Source organism: Takifugu flavidus, chromosome 19, assembly GCF_003711565.1.
Source record: "Takifugu flavidus isolate HTHZ2018 chromosome 19, ASM371156v2, whole genome shotgun sequence".
NCBI lineage: Eukaryota > Metazoa > Chordata > Actinopteri > Tetraodontiformes > Tetraodontidae > Takifugu > Takifugu flavidus.
The window spans coordinates 7,682,202-7,704,617 of NC_079538.1; the positions used below are offsets into that span (position 1 = coordinate 7,682,202).

General features: G+C 44.7%; 1 protein-coding gene across 1 annotated transcript in view; it reads right to left on the reverse strand.

Annotated features, from left to right (window-relative positions):
* Window positions 1-22,416, reverse strand: part of LOC130516249 (NHS-like protein 1) — a 56,822-nt gene that overhangs the window by 7,264 nt on the left and 27,142 nt on the right. Inside the window, 4 exon segments of the mRNA XM_057017162.1 lie at window positions 1,377-1,508; window positions 2,753-2,948; window positions 4,048-4,175; window positions 5,988-6,140. Coding sequence (XP_056873142.1) covers window positions 1,377-1,508; window positions 2,753-2,948; window positions 4,048-4,175; window positions 5,988-6,140 — 609 coding nt within the window.

Here is a 22,416-nt window from a genome sequence, read left to right on the forward strand (position 1 = left end):
CCATTAATAACTTCTGCTCTTCTTCATTATGGAAGAAAGGATGCAAGAGGACAGAGGAACCCCGTTAGGCTTCCTTTCCTGTCTTCCTGAGAACTAGAAACAGTCTGCTATGGTCAGGAAAAGACAGCCATAACATAATTAAGGACAGGACACACATGCAAACATTCAGAGGTGAGGATGATCAAAAACCGACACACAGGCAATGGCTAACAGGAAAACAGAGATCAGAAAGACACAGAGAATGAACATACCAGCTAATAAACAATGAGTAGTAAAACCAGAGAGGATGACAACTGTATCTCCCATCTGCTGTGACTCTCCTGTTGATGCTGGCATCCAAAAATATGCAAACACTTGTATGTCCTTCCCTCTGTCCCCCTCTGACTGGCTCAGTTTAAAGCACACACACCCTCACCCTGCATCGCTAAAAGCTGGAGTGACAGCTTGGCTGCTGCGATAGATTAAGCTGCAGGTCTACATTTGCTGCAAGGACGAGCAGAAACCACTGGGACAACTACCCCGTCCCAGTAATGACAGTCTCAGGCTGTCGTCAGCTGGGCGTCGAGCAGTTTGAATCCCTTTTCTATCATTCTTTGTGATCTTGTCGCACAGGAATGACATTCTCCTCAAGCTGAGATTGTAAATAAACCTCAGCCACGCAGCGCCATCAGCATAGCAGCAGTATTAGAAAGCTTAGCGAACGCACTGAAACACAGTTCCAATGGGGACCTCTGAATCTACTGTTTATTTTTTCAATATAGAGACTATAGATTCAAAAATAAGACAGAAGTATGTAAAAAAAAATGTTTACTGGGGTTTCCAGGCAGGTCACTAGTCAGTCTGCTGATGAGACACATACTAATCTTATCGCTATGGCCACTGGATTATGAGACCAATTAATACACAGTTCGCAGAGACAAGAACACAGAGAGATGCTTGAGAGAGATTATGACACAGGAAGAATTTGAGTCCTGCAAGTAACTGGGACATGAGAGAGTCTGATGATGAAGTAAGAGAATGCCAAAATTAAAACCACAGATCTTTAGAAAATGATAGCAGAACTGTTTCCTGACAGTGGATATATTTACAGGAAGACAAAGGTTGACACTTGAGTAGAGGAGAGAGTACCACCGCAGGGCCTTGATCCAACACTGTGGAGCTGCACGAGGGGTTTTCTCCCTCTCCGTTTGACTTCCTTACAAAATACTGATGCAGAGGAGTGAGTTCATAATCAGTCAGTGTTTTTGTCAAAAAGTAGAAGGCTAGTTTTAGGTTAGGTTAGAGGAAGTCTGGGAAGGTTGGTCATGCTTGTCCAAAGTGTTGGTACAGGTCTGTGGACAGTAGGGGGCGACATAGTGCCCCTCAGTGATCCATACCTAGGTCCAGGTTGATGTTGTCAGGCAGGCCTGATATAGTCTTTCTGCGTTTGACCTTCTTTGGCCGGCGGGACACGGTGTCAGTGTTAATGAGGGAGCGCCGGATGCTCGCCTGTCGGTCAAACACTGCCCCTGGTGGCCGGGAGGGCGAGAGCAAGGCAGGCAGACACACAGGCAAACACAGGCAGGTTAGTGAGTGAGAACAAACTCCATAACATGCAGGAGGGGTTTGAATTTAAAGATTGACATGCAATATTAAAAGATTAAGAACCCCGTGGGGTCAGCCGTGTGTATCGGGACAGAAGGAGCTACCGGAAAGGCAAATAGTATTTGGGGTGCTGAAAATATCAACATTGTATTATATTGCTTAGAAAAAGTATATTTTCAAGACTGATCCTTTAATTTTCAAGAACCAAAACAAAAATCCATATATGATGTATGCATGCATGCGCTAACATACACTTTAAATAAACCTGATATGCTGCGCATGCGCCGCTAAAGCATACGATGAGAAGCATTAATGCGCGCACACACACGCACGCTCATACACAACTCAAGGAAGAGCAACATCACAGCAGGAGCTGCTTTTCTTTCTGCTCTGTGTTGACAGCCTGCAGGCATTGGTGTTATGACAGATACTGCCTATCACACTCAAAGCAGTAGGAGCACCTCAATCTATGCTTGGTAATCTAAAGTGGCAGGAAAAGAAGCCACCAGCGATGTGCGTGGATTAAGACCTCATTAGGAACTCATTAATGTATAATGGATGATAAAAACTGTCAGCCATATTTGATGTTGCAAAATCTAGATGTCTGTGTTGAACTTTGATATTTACAGTCAATTTTTAGTCATTGAAGACTTCTGTCCGGATGTTTTAATAAAAAAAATGACTAAATGGCTTTTATACTATAGACCACTTGTAAATGTAAATTATGATTCGCTAGAACAGGAAATGCACCGGCACGATTTTCTGCATGCGGGCGTTCATCCCTCAAGCGCTGTGCAGCCTGACAGGGAGTCAACGACAAGCCTCGACCTTGGCGCGAGCTGTCAGAAGAGTTTCACACACACAGAGTCAGATAAAGAAAGGTTAGGGTCACTCTGCAAGACTGTGAATAAAAAGGAGTATCAACAGAGGCAGACATGTGTGACGGACAGATCTGTCCTCTGTGGGTGATGATACCGTCAGCGCATCTCTGCTTTCTTTATTGCTCCTACAGTCTGCATCACGGCCTTACAGACAAATTAAGATTTTAAAATAACTAGCAATTTTAGATAGACAAGACATGATTTACTTTGCTGTAGTAATGTTCCTCTGATCCCTTAACGAGGTGGACAAAATGGCTGAAGGATGGGTGTTACCAGGGGGGTCATACCTGTGATGTTGATGGGAACAATGTCTGTGGGCACAGCCTTGGCGGTCTGTCTCATCTTCTCCTCTGGTGTAGGGAGTGGTGCAGCCTTGTTCCACATCTGATCATCAACCTCAGTCCCCTCCCCTGCATCTGCCTGTGGGGTCTGGGGCCTCATGGAGAGCTGAGATTTATCATCCTCCACTGATGAAACTATGGACTGGAGGCGAAGGGGGAATAATGAAGGTAGAAACCAGAACATTAGTGCAAGTAAACGCAGGCGTGAATTTCTACTATAAAATAAAACCTATATAAGTCTGCAGATGGAGACTTATACATGCATTTTGATTGTAACAGACGCTATATAAATAAAGATTGATTGATTGATTGAACTACCGTATCAAAATTGTAAAAGCAAGATTTAGCGCAGAGATGTGACAAACAGGAGTTATGAGTCAAATATTTAAGACATTCCCATTTCAGATTAATCCTATATAAAGTCATGACTCTATTCTATAGACTATAGTGTGGTTTTCCTTGGCATTATAAACAATGTGAATTCAAAAACTTACCCAGAATCAACTGACCAAACTCAACTCTCATTCCATACACCCATTAATTTACATCCTAACAAACCCAAACAGCCGACTGGCCAGAAAGGACGGCTATTAGTGCATTCATACAAACTTTACATGCATGAATGAATACATGGGGAGGGGACACGGTGAGGGGGTGGGGGTGTAAAAAAGAGTCTCAGCAATAGTTTATAGTAAGCACTGCTTGTTATTTTGAATTGTTGGACAGCGAGGAGCCCGTTTTCCTTTTGAGCCTGATGTCAGACAAAGTTAGGCTCACCAGCCTCAGGAAAACAGGAAGTGAATGCGAAGAGAAAAGAGAAAGGAGAAAGGGGAGGATGGTGCAAGGGCGAGAGTGATTGGTTCAGGTTGAGGAGAGAGGGGGTGAGAATGTGGAATAACAACAGATGGGAAGAGTCTGGAGAGACAACAGCATGCCAGGACAGTTGATACTGTAAATGTGAGAGGTTGGAAATAAATGACTGGCTGTCAAAAAAGGACAAAAGTGATCCAAAAATACTGAAAACAAGGACAAAATGTGATTAAATAAATAATAATAATAAATATGAATAAAGAACGATCCAATTTTTTAACTACCGGTACTTGATGAGTTTGTTATAAGATGCTGCAATTTCACCTGTAGCCACTAGGGGGTGTGCTGGTACTGTAACTGGCCGTGGAGTTGAGCCTGTTCTTAGTGACACTGATTTCTCTATAACCTCTATAAATGGTTGTTCTGTGTACCTTCTTGTCCATGTCATCATCTTCATCATCCTGCATGCTGCTGATGGACTGAGCAGGGTCGGAGAAGGTGGGCCCTTGAGAGTAGTACTGAGAGCTCCGGAAGCCATCTTTCCTCAACTTATCACATTCTGCAGAATAGTCAGAAATGAAGGCCTTTATTAAACAAACACGAAGCTGGAAATTATATGGAGTGTGAATCACGCCACTGTTGCCAAACGCCGATCTTCGCCACCTGCTATGATGGAGCCGTGATGCATGTGTGTAGGCCCTTGTGTGATTGCGTTTATAAATGAACGAGTGTGTAACAAGAGGAGGGGGAATCAGTTATGGTCTGTCACACAGATGGCAGAGCCGTCCTACTGTTGCATGCACACACGCACACACCCCCACACACTCTCAGGGGACATTTCACACATCCTATCCACGCAAATATCTACAAATGCATCAATTGTTTGGTTGCAAATTTGCCAGTAGCATCGATGTAAAAATGAAGAAATGAAAATAAAGTAATTTCAACAAAAAAATAATCAATTCTATGCAAACATTAGTAAAATTATGGACATTGGAGGGTGGCACAGCCTTCACGTGTCATTTATCTCTGCAATTAATTGCAGTGCGTCTCTATGGAGACGCACACTGACGCATGCATAATACTGTCAATTAAAGGGCACTAATGGGGTTGACAAAGGTATCTACTGTAACAACCAGTGGATGTACCAGCGGGGTTGATGAAGGGATTTAAAAACAGCACCATGATAATTAGCTTGAGAGCAGAGAACAAAACTGCTAAAATGATTGGTGTTAGGATTTATTTTTTTTTAATTTAAATGAGCACAGTTGCTAGGCAGAAAGGGGAAGGGGCTGATAAATGGCAAGACAGTAGGCATACGAATGACAGATTGAACTGAGAAGTAAATACAAAAATCACAATGTATTCATTTCTCTGACTAGTGAAGATTTTAACTTTTCTGTGACAATTCATACTGTCGCCACTTGGGGGCAGCAGAAACGCGCACATAAATTAAAGTTGACAGGATTTACTGACTGATTATTTACTGTGTAAATATAATTTCTTGAACGCGGTCTTTGCAACCTTCACGGTACACTGGGGTTACAGTTTTGGGGGTTGAATCCATAAAGAGGAATTAATGAGCCCAGATGACCATTTCAAAATGGTGAAATGGACTGAACAGGTGGCCCCAGGTTGGGACACCTGTTGTCTTTCAATTTGGACCCCTGGGACTGGGTGGTGGTGACAAGGTGACAGGACAATGACAGCATGGAAGGCGTCGGCTGAATATATGCAACCTCCCAGGTGGTGCGTCATGGGTGTTTTGTAGCACATTAATACTGCAGCAGTAAATGCTGGGTGTATGTCTGAGTGTGTGTTAAAGACATTAGTTAATGTTTTACAAACTGTATGTGTCAGGTTACAACCTCACCCTCACAGTGTAGCTGTCTTTACCTTTGTCTTTTCACCCGATGACACATAAAATCTCCCTCATACACAGACTTCCACCCATTACACGAACACACCCACCCCTGTCTGCACACACACGCATACATGACGCAGGCACACACCTCTCCCACATCTGACTCACAAACTGTAAAATAATTGAAAAAGTTTCCCGGAAGAGACCACAGCATTTTACGATGTCTTGGGGACGTTGTTGGGACGAAGTCGTTAGTCACATTAAGGAGTCGGTGCTGTGATGTCACACGGGACGACTGCAGTGTTTGTTTGACAACAGGCCTCTGTTTGGCTGTAATTGCTCTGGTCATCGGAAAAGGGCCACTTTGCATTGTTCTGTTGTTGACTAAACTTTACGCTGATCGTGAATGATCAGACATTGAGTTTTCTAGTTTCTCGTAGTTTGACTATTTCCACCCAACCGCCTTAGCTGAAATACAGCAGAGATTCATTCCTAACTCCTCTTTACCTCGCAGGGCTGTCTTGAGGTTGACTTTGGCCTGACGGTGGAGATCCTCGACACAGGGCGGCCTGCTGCCCGGCAGGAAGACGTTCTCCTGCTGGTGCCATGGGGCCGTGTAGTGAACTGTCCACTTGCTCTCCTCGTCTAGGTTGGACACCGCTGCAGACAGAAAGGACAAAATTTAAGAGATTTGGACAAAGTTTCTCCACCTGAAACATTTATCGCATCATCCTTAAAATAAGTGTTAAAAACAGGAAGACAAATATCAACTGGGACTTCACCAGTCTTCACACGGCAGTGTGGAAATAGTCTGAACTCTCACAGATGCCGTGTACAGACAAACATAATAATAAAAGTTTGGCTACTCCTGGACAAAATGAAGAGGAAGGTGGCGCTTAGCATAGGTGAGAGACGCGACACCACAGACGGCCCACATGGGTCAGAGGGGGAGGTGCAACAAAAAGTTCACCAACATATTTTACACAAGAGCTACACAACAAGCACATCCAGCTGTTGCAAAATGCACAAAACTCAATTTCACTCTAGTTATTTCAACAAAACTGCACCACAGACAAACAAACGACAGCAATCAGACCATAAACTCACCCATCGCTCTAATACCGGTGAAAGTGGACCTGGGGCCGAATAAAACAAACCAGTACACATCTGGGACAGCAACCACAGCCTTTTCTTCACATTCGGTTATTTTCTAGACAACTTTAGAGATGTGTGGTGTGGTTTTCCTAGCGAGTATTTGGCGTTTAAATCCAAATAAAACTGGGATGGACAAGTATTATCCTACTGTTTCAGGCCACAAAGACACAGATGTTAACTGGCCCACTCAACTCCCAAAAGGTTAAGCTTACCAAGCGAACGTATCCAGGCCAGAGTTGGTGATCGTGGATGTAGGACTACTTCCATTTTGCTACATGCTACCACTCGTTGCTCCTCTGTCCTCACCATGCAGACACGTCCACATGACTGGGACTTAAAGTTGTTTGGAGCCACCACCAGGGAGGGGATGGGTCAAGAGAGGGGCTGATGTGTTGACTGTTTTAATTTGACTACGGTTTCACAGGTGCTAATTAGCCAAAGCAGGATGTATGCATGTGTGTGAGTGTGAGTGTTGGGGGGAGGGCAGAAGGCCTCAGGGTCAGAGGTGTCGGGCAGGACCCTACAACTGCCGACTGTTTGTGAAAGTGAGGCGGAACTGATGTGTTAGACAGATAATGTTGTGAAAACTCCAGACATCAGTTCTCAGATAATTGCGTGAGCTACACAGCTGCTTGGCAGTTTACCAGAATGGATCAACTCCTAATAACGGTGATCAATAGCAGGCAGCTGTTCCTGTCCCAGTAAAGGTGACAGGAACACCTTTATTTAAACTCCCACTCAACAGCATTCTGTTGCACAAAATCTCTGAAAAAGATCTATGAAGACACGTAGGTGCTGTGCTCATGTCTTCGCGCTCACCCACTTGCAGGCACAGGTATCCCTGCCCCCCACCCTCTCTTCTCAATCTGGGGTTTGAAAAGGCTTCAGTAAGGCTATAGAGAAGGAGAGCAAGGACATGGGGGCCGTGGGCACAAAGACTTTATTGTTCCTCTGCATCACATCAGGCCTTTCAGTGCCACAATACAACCCCCCAATACACAGACTCACACTCAGGACGGCGGCGCGAAAGTCTGCTAATCCCTCGGCGCAATAACATCCCAGCATTCTCCCACACACATTCAGCACAGACTCAGAATACACACATCCTGCAATGTGAGTCTGCGTCCAAGTGCACGTGATAATCTCTCCAAAGGCAGCTGCGCGCATCAATAAACACAACGCGGGATTATTTGCTCCTGTGATCAATGACAGTGATCAATTTGCATTGGCAGCCATTGAAAACAATTAACTGGATCCTGGATTGGTCATGAAATATTGACTCTGGTGCAAAATGAGTTTCAGCAGAGTGGGGGCCGTCACCAAAACACCAGATGTGATCAAAAAACACGAGGGACTAACTTTGGCCAGGGAATTTTATTTTTAGCCGTCATATTTTTCGGACTTTAGTAGCCCTTTCAAATCTGGGCCTGCTTTTTTTAGGGGGGTTCACAACACTCGGGGTCAGCGGACGTCTTCAGTGAGGAGCGATGTGAGTTAAGATGCAAGAAAACGCTGAGCTAATCATTAACAATACTTCCTCAGCTGCACACACAAGCACAAACAGACAGCCATAAATACCAATCAGATTACAGCTGCTAGTAAAAGCTTAGCATCGATACCTTTACATAACTAACCAGAGATAAACTAATTGCCTCACAACTTTCAACGATATAGATAAGAAGCTCAGGTCACCCAGAACCTTTTGAAATGAACCCAAAGATTTATTATGACGTATTATAGTTGTTTAACTTCTCGTGTGTTCAGCTGCTGCTCTTACAAACACTCCTCGTCTTTTTTTACGACTAATTACACTGTTTGTGACGTCGTGGTCTGGGTGGTTACCTGGAAACCGAGAGAAACACACATTCGCCTCCCGTCTAAGAAGAAGTGAAACAACATGACAGCAGAGTAAAATTTAGGATGATGGCAGAAACAATCACAGGGGAATCCCTAAAGATGGCTTATCACAACATTTGAGAAAGAACAGCTTAAATAAGGCACTTTAGGATGTAGTTATCACTAAAACAAACGATAGCTGTAGCAAATGATGTGGAAAAATATAGTGGCTATAATAATAAAGTAGAGAGAATGTATATTTTTAATGCCCAGGTAACTTAGATGAAGGAAAGCTTGGGAGTTAGCAGAACTTACCCTTCCTTTTGAAGTACTTTATCACAGATTTTAATGAGGTCCCAATAAACACCATGATTCCAGTATGACACAAATCTCTTCTTTACCCCCCAAAAAAGTGCTACAAATCCCCAAAACACATAAAAAGTCAAGATGAAGGGCTCCCTTCATCGGCTCGCATTCTGACGGCACGTCCGTACGCAGGTTGCGTGTGCATGTGTGTCCTGCCTCGCTCTCTAAACACATGCACAAGGTCCAACAACACTCCCCCCGTCCACAGCAGCGCCGCTCCTCCCTCAGGCAGTTCAGTGCCTCCACACACACACACACACACACACACGCACACACACGCACGCAGCAGGAGGTGCTGGACCAGCCCCTCTGTTCCTCGGTGGCTTTGGTTACCAAGGAGTTCTGGCTGCCTCCCCTCACTTCTCATCAGTCTGTTCTCTCGTATCGTCTTTCTCTCCACACACTCATCACAGATTAGAGCTCAAAGTCATCCGGGGGCTCCAACGTGCTGTAATTTTGCTGCCAGAGACAGTTTCTATTTCATTCAGCCATTCTTTAATCCCTTTATTGCTCTCAGTATGTTTGTAGACTTTGGAAATATTGCTGCATTTATCATTGTTTCTTATTTTTCTTTATGCTGAATGGAGCCCTGCTTATCGCTGCGCTCCTCCCCAGCGGACCCCTGCATGCAAACGGCCACAGAACCAGCGTCACATGAATATGGATCACATGAAATCCTTCCTTTGTCCAGTCTGCTCACAATATATCACACAAGAGGGGAGAGGTGCCCCCTCCTTTTGTGACCGTATTTCTTTTCAGTGGCTGACGGGTTGTGGGGGGGGGGGCTGAATGTGTCTGCAAATGATCCCTGAATTTGTGGTTAAAGAGTCACACATGCACGCGCGTCATCTGAACCTTTCACTGTGGCTAAAGTCTGTTTGCCAGTATGGGTCCAGATGATTAGGAAATTCTATTTACTTTAACCTGTATTTGGGCAGACAGGAAACCGGCTCGGTGCTACGTTTAAAACACACCGCCTTGCTGGAATTTAACTCGATAGTGTAAGGAAGACACTAGTTTCCGACTTTCATCAGGGTTTGGATCTTCGTGCCAACCTTCAGTTACCAGCAGTGGTGCTGGGGTAGCAGATAAGGAGCATGAAGAAAGCGGAACAACAGGCAAATGGCAGCTTTAGCCTAATGGGCTCTGAGCGGAGCTCCACATTTACAGGTCCTGCTGGAGGTGACATATGTAGCATAGATCAGATTTCTGCACCAACACCCCCCTGCATTCATTACTGTACATTGCGAAACACCCAATGCTGGTGCAAATATCTCCAAATTTGCAGCCATCTTATAACCTCAGCAATGTTAAACTATGACTGGGGAAAAAGTTCTCAGCGTGAAGCAAAAAGCATTCATTTCTGTCAGTTGTGACAAACGAGACAAACGTGGCCCAAACGAGGAGAGGAAGTGCAGGTTTGTCTCAGGTCATGAATGGAAGCGTTGCTCTGTGCCGTGGCAGTAGTATCCCGGACTGTCTGGCACGTGTACAGTATTAGGATCATTAAATCTGATGCAACCACTCATTAAAGAGCCCATTGTTCTCACGACAACACACACACACGTGTGGGCTCAAGCATGTAGACAGTGTGACAGACAGCCACGAGTCTATCTGCTGAAGGAGGGCTCTTAATCTAGGCCACCACTTGGATTAGGGCTATATGTCCATTCAGCCATACGTATTCCAGCACTCGTTACCTCCCCCACTGACAGGACGTCAGCCCAAACAATATCAATCTTTTATGTTCAAACAGCGTATCGATGAAGTGGAACATATAAGAGGAAAAAGGCTCAACGCACCCTTCAAACTCCCCCCCCCCGCCTCTGTCCTGTATTAAAATCATCTCATGGGTAGCTCCACACGCCGAACATGGCAGGTCGTGGATTGTGTTTTCAACTTGGGCTTGGAGAGAGCTAAGCCTAAAGCTTTTAAACTCTACCTGATCCACGATCGACAGACCTCCTTCCCTTTTCTCTTTTGGCTTCTCCAGTCCAGACATGAATGCTTTCATGCCCGCTAATGTAATCTGCCCAGTATTGATTTGTACTCCCACTTTATTTATCTTTCTCCTGCACACGCTTGCTTTGGTTCAGACCTTGACAGATGGAGATAAGAAGGTAAAATGGAGTTGAGGATGGGAGACTTATTCAGCCCCTAATACAAAAAAACATTAAATATTTCCTTATTTTACTTGAATTGTATCGCCAAAAAAGATATAAATTATTTAAAATGCCCAGAAACTGAATTATTTGTGTCCAGATGGCTCAAACAGGAAGTGCACCGTGAACGATAAAGTATGAATAAATGCACAGCTCTGTGCTTTTTCTTTCACTTTCCACTTCTCTCTGTTTTTGTGAATGAAAATCTATAATTTATAGTGTGTAGAGCAACATACATTTGGCGCCCAGTCCATTCATGTGTCCATACATCTTTGTGGAAGAGAGCTTAGCGCGAGCACTCAGTGGCTTCATCCAGCCTTCTGCATCAGGAGAGTTTGCTGATACGCATCTAAACACGACTGAGAGGGAAACGACTCTGCCCCGCACATAAAACAGCAGCTAAGCAAAGCAAAGCGAACTTCAAACTCCCTCCTGAACAAACACGACTCGCTCTCGCACAACACACAAACTCACTGACGGCGAGGTGATGGAGCAGCTAGGCTGAACAAACAACAGGGAGCAACTGGTTCCCCACCGGTAACGTTCCCAGCGTGGGGATCCTGCTCCTGCGCAACACCTGAACGGATAGCATTAAAGCCCAGACGACCTCTGGCTGACACCTTTTGGTGGCTTTTACATGTGCAAATTTGTGATTTTACAGCTGTTGGACGGACTTAGCAATGAAATTAGCTGCGTTTTTGGAGTGCATCCATGTGCACCCTGGCCTTTTAGTTCCATTAAGGCAGCGCGGCCTCTCTACAGGCTGCTGCTCCTTTGAATTCCATGACAAAAGCCGAAGAAGTGACTCCCTGCAAACCTCGCCCAAGCACACCCACTCACCCTCCCCAATCTGTGTGTTCAGCCTTGATGTGGTGGCGTTCCAGTGTTGCATACCGACATAACCTCAAAAGTTTGTCAAAGTAAACAACTTTGAAAAAGATCGAACGGCATGAATGTGGAAGGAGGGGAAAGCCAAACAGATTCTCTGATCTGAGATAAGCGGCCGAGTGGCAAAGAGAAAATGTAGTGTGTGTGGGGACAAAAGAGACCAAGGAGAAGATAAAAGGAGCTGGGAGGAAAGCAGATGAAGGGGGAACAAAGAGAATGTGAGTACTATCCATAGGTGGAGACGCAATAACAACACGCAGGCATGTATAAAAGCTCTGCGGTCTTGGCCGTCATGGCTCATTTTCTCTCCCTTAGCGCCTGACCCAAGCGGCCCCTGCCAGGACACTTTGAAACTCAAGCTGGCAGAGGAGACAGAGGATAAAAGGAGGATGTAAGTCCCTGTTGTTTGAGCTTGAGGAAAGACTAAAGTGGAGTCTTATCAGCAATGAAATAGATTTGTGTGGATGGATTCCTTCTGAATTGTCTTTTTGAAGCAAGACCTGAACAGAAACTAGGAAACGTTGTTATCTTCACCCCTCAGGAGTTCAGAGGTGGATACATTAGGAGGCGGCAGCTCAGGGTCCTCAGAGCTTCCAGACAGGTCAGTAGTTTAGTTGCTAACTTGAGGCCCTTAATGTTGCTGTCAGATGGGATTTGTAGCTAACCACCCGTTTGCCCCCGGTGATAAGGTTTTAAATCCAACGTCACTTAATCCTGCTTGTTTGTCTACACCCCCTTTGGAGGTTTAGCACCATACGCTGAAAATGAAACCCTGCTGGTGAACAAAACACACGTGTAATTTGAGGATTTCCAGGCGATGTGCACTTAAACAGCCCACGAAACAAGATGCCAACGAGCCTGATCATCCTGTTACAGTTGTACCCTGAGTAAAATCACCTTCAAATTCTCCAGATTATTTCTCCATCTGGCTGCAGTGAAACATAAAGAAGCACCGTTGATGATGCCCTGATGTGCCATTACCGTCAGCCAAACTGTCTCCCCTCATATTGACTCCCAACCTTCTCTGACTCCAGTGGCTCGCCAGATCAATAGCTGCAACCCATAAGTGTGTCTGCGTGCCTGGCCGGTGCTCGGACACCTGGATGACATCACATCTATGGGTGTTCATACAATTTTGCATGTGTGAATTTGTGCCTGCAGCTGTTTTTACACTCTGCTGCATTTATAAAACAGATGTATGGGGTTTCCATGAAGCCATTATTGTTTGTGACTGAGGTGAAGAGTCCTGCACCAATAGAAAACAGTACATGTGCTTATAGTCAACACACAAGCCTGTAATGTGTTATCCTCAACTGCACACACAATTATGCAGACACACAGTGTTATGGTTGCTGCCATGTTAATACCTGCCCTACATTTCTACACCACCATGTGTCTTCTCGACTAAAGATCTGTGTGTGTGTGTTCTTGTGTGTGATACATATCAAGTGCCGAAATACCCATTGCACTAGCAAAGTGAGGACATTTTTAGAAAGTCAGGACATTTTGGATGGTCCTCAGAACTTTAAATAACTGCTCGATGATTAAGACATGGTTGTAGGGTTGAGGTTAGAATTGGGTTTTGGGTAGGCTTAGTTTAAGGGTTGGGGTTTGGCATTCAGCTGTGATGGTTAGGAGCTGGGTAATGCAGTATGTCTATAAAAGTCTCCACAAATTATTCGTACGAGAGAGAGAGTTTGTGTGTGTGTGCTTGTGTGTGTGTGCGCTCAATACCAAGACTCACACATAAAAGTCAGAACTGTCTTAAAGAATCATTTCAGTAGTAAGTATCGTGGCTGAGCAACATCATCAGGGAACCATGGACAGCAGAGGTGATGAATCCTGTTATTTATTGGGCGTAAAAGTGTGCTCTGCTCCCGCTTCTCTGATTTAGACACACTGACTGACCGAGTTAATTTGGGTTAAGTGCCTCCGGTAGCTCGAGGGCACAGAACAACAAGCCACCTGGGGCTGGTCTGCATCACAGCATGATTGGTAATAATGTGTGTCTATGTGTATATAAGAGAATATCGAGCAGGGGTCCTAACAGGAAGTGGGTTACACTCACAATGTGTGCACGTGCGTTTATCTGCAGTCATGCTTCATTGGAGCAAAACTGAGACGAGGCTTTTTGACCCACTTCTCTCACCGCACCTCAGGTTTCATCACCACCAACACACAAAACCCACACATCTCATCAACAATCAATAACACAACAGCTGACCAGTGACAATAAATACAGGAAGTGCGCAAGACTATCAGCCTGGAGGCGAGAGGTTAAAGTAAAAATGACATGCAGCTTTTAATTGGGTTTACGAGCACTGTACGACTGACCCAATATGATCTCTATGTTCCACAAACGTCCGGCAAGAAAATGAAATCTCATATCACAAAAGTGTGATGTCATAAGATCATAAAGTAACATGTGGTAAGAAATCTGACTGTTGTTTTACAATCTTTTACCAGAACTATAAAAAACAATCATCATATGCCTAATTACAACTCGTCATTTCCTTAACATTGTGTAATCAATGAATAAAGACATGGTTAGAATGTATCATATGTTCCAGGATGATGTGGATCAGTAAAACGCATGGGATCAGATACACACACTCAGTGGTAGCATCATTTCATGTATCAAAGACACACACACACACACACACACACACACACGGATGTGCTAAGTGCTTAGCTCCTCCATTGTTAATCCTGTGTTGAGTCTATGTCTGGGAGAAAAAAAACAGGACCCCCATCTGTACTCAACCATACTCCTTTCTCTCCTACCCCCTTCTTCCTTAATAAGCCAGGACTTACCCCCCTCCCTTTTTTCCTCCAACCAGCCCTCCCCCTTCTGTCTCATTTGAGCAATAATGAAAGGATGGAAGCCTTAATAGAGAGAGACCTGTGCTGAATGTAGCCCGAATGTCCCAAAGGGAGCAAACCAGTTCCCTAATCAAATACCTTTTGAATCACTATTATTCCAAATTAAATTCCCTGTGACACCTCGTGCGTTTCTTTGTGCTGGGTTTTTTCCTGTCTGATGGGCAATTAATCAACATAAAGTAATAACACTGTAATCAGGCTAGTGACCAGTAATCCAGTACGTTTAGTGTTGCATAATTTGTTTTGATGCGTGTCAAAATTTATTTTACATTCCAAGCCTGACCACAGACGAGAGTGGAAACCATGACCTGCACCATCAGTCTGTGTTTTACTGCCTCCTGGTGGTCAGAGTAATAATAACACTGCGGGCCAATACATGCGTACGGGGGTTTCATTTTGAACTTGTGCTGCTATAAACAGTTAAAATTAAAAGGCAGCCACCACTGTAGACCCCGTTCACAAAGTAAAGAGAATAGAAGGGGCTCTTTGGATTGTAGAAAACCCTCAGTGGTTTTCTGAACTAATATCCCACTTAAGCCTGAACTAAAGTCACGACTTTAAACTGAGCATAAAAATGAATTAGGGTGGCATAAAAAACATGGCTAGATCAATAACATCCATGATTTAATTACTAATTTCGGATTATTGTCTTTTTTAAATGTCACGAATCTTAAACTTTAAGCAGACCAAACCTAGAGGAAGGAGCTTCACTATCACATTTTTTCCTTAATAAATCTTGTAAATCATTAACTTCACGCAGAGTCATTTGCTGCGAATCAGTGAGCAGAATATTAGGAACACAACCCTGTGTACAGATGGAGAACAAGCTGATCAGTTGAGCAAACGGGGTCAGAATCTGTAGAAAACCAGCCTGAAAAGCAGCATGAGGTGGAAAATCTCCCTGTGATAGCAGCTCATTAAAGAAATGAGCTGTGACTGCAGTCAGTGCTTAAACATATGTATCCTGCACCACAGCACAGTGGTTAATACCCCTTTTAATGTGATCAAGACCGAGCAAACAGGAATCATTTATACAATAATAATACGCGCGTTATCATGTTGTAGTACACGTGAATAACCTGCAGGGGGCTCTTGTAACAAGGCTGCAGTAAAGTTAATTAAAACTGGAAATAAACGCAAAATAATCTGAAGACGGTATTAATAAGTTAATTAAACATTTTTTTTGCAAAATCTCTCCTAACACATGTTTCTGTTGGTCTCAACCATTATCTGGATTTTACATTCTGGTGTGAGAATTGCCACATTAAGTAAAATTCCATAGTAAACATATGGGACCCCAAGCTGTCCTCACACCTGATCCCTCTGTTCTCTGAATCAATCTGGAGCCATTTGATTTCATTACAATGGAAAACAAGGGCTATATTGACAAATCATGTGGTTAAACTGACAAGAAAAGCAAGAAAAACCTGACATCTCCGACACAAATGCGAAAAACAAGGTTATCTGCCCATTTGTGCCAGTGATTACTCTATTAGCTCTTGGCCTCATATGATGGAGGAGTCGATCTCTGGACAGGCGTCACCTATTAGGCCTTTAACAAGCTGAGAGGTCTCCATCTGTTATGCACCTCTCCTGCTAGTAACTACTGATTAACGTCCGCCTTCTCCATCTTCTAACTAATGTACAACTGAGACGCGGCTGCACACTTTAGTTCTGGGGAGCTGAATGAGTGAAGTGGCAGACATGCACTGCTCCACAAAAACACACACAGAAAAGATCAGTGAAAGAGGCTGGCACATCCAGGCAGATTCAAGAGAATCACATCCTTAACCCATTTTACAGCCCAGCGATCACGGGTCAAACTCTGACCCCCTCATTCCTGAAAGTGTGCGGGTGTGTATGTGGCAGAGAAATCCCTTCTCTTCGCCATCTCATTAAGCAGTGTGTCGGGCTTTTTACTCCATTGTTCTCCCATCTCAGACCTGCTGGGGGGGGGGGGGGGGGGGGGGGTGTACTCGCCGTTACTCCGCTGTGGTCGAGTGCAGCCTTGAATGAACAACTATCAGAGCTCATTGTGTTGTCGTGAATACTGCTTTCAGAAAAGAATCAGGAAAGTGGAGAAATGGGGGTTAACATTACCATATATTGGAGAAATACACTACAGTCTTAACATCCTAAAAAATCTCCCAGATATGAGGAGAGATTCCTAATCTATTCCAACCCGTCTCCGCTGTCACAGTTGCATTATCCTAAGAGGACTTCCCCTCATAAATGCAGTCGATCCATTTCATTTAGCCTGATGTAGCCGCCCTTGCCCGGCCTCCCTCAGGTGCTCTTCCCCTGGGTGCTGTTGGTGCTGAGCGGTTAATAACTGAATCCGCTGGCGTGGAACAGCTGCTCCACTGCCGAGCTAATATGACACATTAGGAGGAACACGGGAAAATGCAACAGTGATATTAAGTGCTGCTATTGGGAATGAAAGGATGATTTCTGCTGCAGCGTCGGGGAAAAAGCGTGCATAAAAATGCAAGTTGCTGCAAGTGCTCGTCTCCCTGGGAGAGTTTCTTAAACCTGGACTGACTCTAACATCAACAGGCCAAACTCCAATTTGGGCACATTAGTGTCTGACGTGCATCTGTTCAGTGGTGCATGAGGCAGAGTGACGGGGAGATTTATTCAACCTTCAGAGCCTGACAATACTGTACCCAGGGTGACATCTTGAGCTGTCATGGCATGTTAGCCAAAGCAGGCGTGAGGACGGGACACTTTCATCCGGCAACATATTGTTCCACTAAACGCGCGTGAACTAGAGTTGCCTTACCAACGCGCATGCAGAAGTTTTACCAGAGAGGAAACTCTAACATGATCCCGCAGATGATCTGATGCTCTCTGTCTCCCTGATGGCTCCTTTATGTAGTGACAGAGGTGAAAGTGGGTCACGTCTAGAACCCAGTCAGTTCCATCAACACTGCGTTGTCAGCTCTGCTACACGTCCCTGCCCGCATGCTTCATCACCTCCAGCTGCTATCTTTTGTCTACTGCTCCCAGGGGTTGCAACCCCGGGGAGCAACCCTGGGGAGCATCCGTGATCAGCACCCCCCCATCCACCTCCAAGCTAAAATGTGCAGAAACTAATGCTAAAACACACGTTTTTAAAAGGGAACACGTTTACATGCAAACAAGAGGGTTAGTTAATATATCCCAAAGTTCCTTGGAGTCAAATAGCCACAATCTGGATGGGTTCTGCACAGGACACCCAGCAACTGCAGTGGAAGCCCACTTGCACGCACACTGACAGATGGCACAGACCGCCAAGGTCCAAAGCGTTGGGATTCACCTGAACAGACAAAAGCCTGTGGAGCAGCTTCCACCTCGAGTGTCCTGGAGTATGCTCCATTCACACAGGGTTCAAGTGATTTTAGTTCACCAAAGAGCTGAGGTTTGTTTCTCCAACAGTTCTACATTCCCTGAACAGCAACGTGGTGTCACATTAAGTCTGGTAAGCTATACAAAGAGGCTCAGAGAGGCATTGATATTACAATAAAGGCAAAAGCCTGGACAGAAACGTTGGTTTCTAATCTACTGAGATTACATTTTAAAGCTTTGAAATGTGGGAGTCAGGTGTGACAATGACATCATAGCACTAAGATGTTGATCTAAATCAAAGTTACTAAAATCTCCTGATGAACAGGACAGGGATACGATCTCTCTATTCTCTACCTTTGCCATCCTGGTGCATTTTACCCGCTCCGCCTTTGAAAACTGGTCCCAGCAACGGTTTTGGGGTCCAGAGAGAGCTTGGCCTCTGGTGGACCTTTGACATGGAGAGTCGACGTTTGCGGAGGCAACCCTCTGGCCTGGGCCTGGGTGAGGTCGGGTGCTGGTGGCTGTTCCCCATCTTCTTCTTGGTTTGGAAAGAGCAAAGAGTTCGTTTCTCTCCAGAGGGGACTTCATAGCAGGCCTTGTCCCAGCAGCTGACCACCGGCTCCGGGGAGAGGCAGTGCACATATGTGATCATCCCCAGCTAAGACCTAACCCCCCTGACAACTGCCCTTACGCGCTCTATCCAGTACCAAAGCCCCCAACTCCGCCTTCTTGCAAAATCCTTACTGGCCAAACACTTGAGTGTATTGGAGGGTGAGGAGGTGTTTCTTGGGTGGTGGGTCTGGCAAGCCTCCCCCTTGCTCCCAAACTCTTAAAAGGCTTGTCCTTCTATTTCTGGGGTGGCAGGATGAAGGTCTGTGCAACCCACAGGGGACCCAATCCCCCACCTCACTGTCTCCTCCTACTGTTTTTGTGCTTCCTCTCCCTCTTTCAGGGGGTCTTATTGGCTCGCATGGATTTTCATCACAAAGGAAGGCCGTGCAGAGTGTCAGATTACAAGATTAAACTGCACAATAAATCTATGGAAAACTTTAGACGACTAAAAAAAACAGCAACTCGCAAAAACATTCAAAGTCATTCAGAATCAAGAAAAAAAGAACAAAAACAGATGAAAAAATACTTCAGGGATGGCAAAAATGGGTAAGTTTTTTTTTACATCGATTTGTAATCATTCATCAGGAAAAATGGTGACCACAAAAAAAACAAGAGATAAAAAGAGGAAAGTTGCTGGTATCAGCCATCGTCCACTGTCCATGTGTCTGAGAAAGAGCACACCATCCACCCTCTCCTCAGCTACTCAACACTGCTGTTCTAATCCATAAACCCAGATTATCTGACCTCCGGCCGCAGCCCTCCGATTCTGACAGACGCACACGTAGATGCAACACAGATGGACACCAGGCGGCGGATAATTAACCGCATCACCTCCAGCGCTCAAACACGCGGATGTTCGGGAAGAAGCTGGCATGCTGTGCGTGCAGCTGGTGTATACCTGAGAGTGTAAAGTAAAGCTGCAAGGGTAAATGTTGACCTATTGCCCCAGGTTTACCCTGACTTCACTCACTGCTACCAAGCACCTTGATGGCAACGCAGACCGGCTTTCTTGAGGTGAAGAGTGCCAATGTCTCCCTCTAGTGGCGGTAAAAAGAAAGGCCACACAAATGTAGTTATTCTGCACTATATGTGAATACTGATTTTTACTCTTCTAAAAACACAAAAAACAGATGTTGGTCAACAATATTAAGAAGGTTTCTGTATTTTTAATATAGCTGGTAACAGGTGAGCCTTTGTTTACAGAGAGTTGTTTGTCTTTCCTGTGTATGTGGACACCACACAGTCCACAAGCCACAGGTTTCTGACTTATGTTTAAATTATACAAACCTCCTTTGTGTCTAAATGTATCTTTTCTATGTGTGATTACTCTCTCTGGTGGATCTCTGTCTTTTTGCCACTGGGGGAAGCCAAAGCGGAAGGGTTGGGGGGAATGGACAATAGTAGCCATGGATACAGGTCAGTCTAAAAGGAGCCAGAGGAGCACCTGCATGTTAGGTTAGTCCTCCCCACGGTGAAGTCATCCACAGGGAGCGGGCCATTGTCTTTCCAGCATTGTTCTTGAAAACAACACATCTTAAAAACACAGCCAGATATCTCCAGCTTCTTTCTTAACTTCACATTTAAAGCAATTGGTTTTTTAAGCTCTTTGGAGAAGACCCAAGGATCACTGGACTGCATTCAGATGAGGACAGAAACCCACTGAGGACACAACACATCTTACTCTCTGAAAGACTTGGATGGGTTTACAGCAAGTTTTGCTCCTAAAGCTCCTAAAGCTTAGTTTATTCACAGACACAAACCTGCATGAATTGGGTTTAATGACCATGAGAGTTCAGCTACTAATTAGTTTCTATTTCAGTACTCGGTAATTACATTATAGCAGCTTGGCTATAAGTGAAGGGATGCATTCCTCAAACTATAACGCTGCAACAGTTTAGGTTTGTGTAATTATGATAATTATCTAATTTCTTTGCACAGATTACTTAGTTGGTTATGCACCGTTCAAAAAGCAACTTGGCAACTGAGCAACGTGCATGTTTAACAATGCAGATAACAAACTAATCACCACAGTGTTATTCATAAAAGCCCCCAGTGTCCAAATTACGATCTGATCCCATAATCCAAAGTGAAATGCTGTTAAAGAGTTGAGGTTAAATATAGTTTCAGACATACAGTTATGTGGGTCACCGTCCTGCAGGCGGAGAAAACACACACACACACACACACACACACACACACACACACACACACACACACACCGGTCTGATGTCTTCCCAAGAGCTTGTAAAATTCATACATACACACATTCCTCGAATCCAGTTCACACATATGTGCCGGCCGCTTGTGCAGATACTGAGCAAATTAGAATCTCTCAGTTTATTTGTTCTATTTATTCAGGGAGTAACAACTTCAAATGCTTTATTTTATCCATCCAACAGCCCAGAATCCAGAAGTTTAAGTATTTACAAATGGAAATCTAAGCTACCAATTGCCATAAATCCGGAGTCGTAGATGCTTTTAATGACTGCTGTCCTCATTTGAACAGATCGTCACTGACATTTGTTGATTAAATCAGCCCTATGAAACAATGTATCACACACTGACTTAATTAAGCTACACTTTTTTGGAGCGGCATCATTCCAGGCTATTCCATGTAGACCAAGATCACACGTGCATGAAGCATCTGTGAATGGATGGAATCGCACATCTGCACTTCGTCTTTAAACTGCATTCCGCAATAAAACATCTGAGGCCGCCATGATGCTCACGCATCCAAGCGGTTGAAATCAAAGCAGGGAACTTTGCCTAACTCCGTTCCGCCCAGCCGACATTTTCGTCCAGCAGTTAGAGCACGAGCTGCCCTTAAATGACCACAAAACGGAGCAGAAAGGTTGATTTTCTGCATGTTTGCTCGCCAGGGTTTACGCTGGATAATGCTGCAGGAAACCTCTGGGCCTAAGCAGCAGTGAGGTTTGAACGTTCCTCAAGCTAAAGCCTGGCCGGTCCCCTCCGATGCCTCCTCACCCGCTGCAGCCAAGTGTAGAAATCACTTATGTAACCGAAAGCCACGCGTGGTCTGGCGAGCTAGCAAAGGGCTTGGACTGAATTGCTTGGCTTTACCATGGGGGGGTTGGGGGTGGTCAAAACAGCTGGATGGAGGAACACGGGCTGAATGTGTGTCACATCTGCCCTACAGTTGGCAAGCAAGGGGGGCTTGCTTAAATCATAACATAAGTGTGTGCTCTGTAACTGGCAAGCGATGTGAAGTGGTAATCTACTGACTAGATCAAGTGTTTGTTGTAATACACTGGATTCGGGTCATGTCAAGTTTTATAAAGTGGAAACCTGAACTGGTGGTTGTGTCTCACACAACCTGTAAAAAATGATACCAATCAGCTGATTTATTCAAAGCGTGTCAGGCAATATCACGATATGGCGGATTACATCGCACAAACTGGAATTTCGCTCCGAAACAACTCCCACATCTGCTTCTTGCAATGTTCTGACCAGAGCCTGAGTGCGGAGACGCTAGCTGACAACATGAGCTACTGCGCAAAGCTGAAGAAATGGGATTTTACCACAAATAGTCGCAGTGTTGACTTTATATTATCTAATTTCTGCAAACCATAAATACAGAGGCTGCAGGGATGAGTCATTCATTTGGGAGATAAGAGCAGCCGGGATCGTTTAATAAAACAAACCCAGCGCCGTTTTTCAGTTTGAAGCTCTATTGAACTTACCGCAAA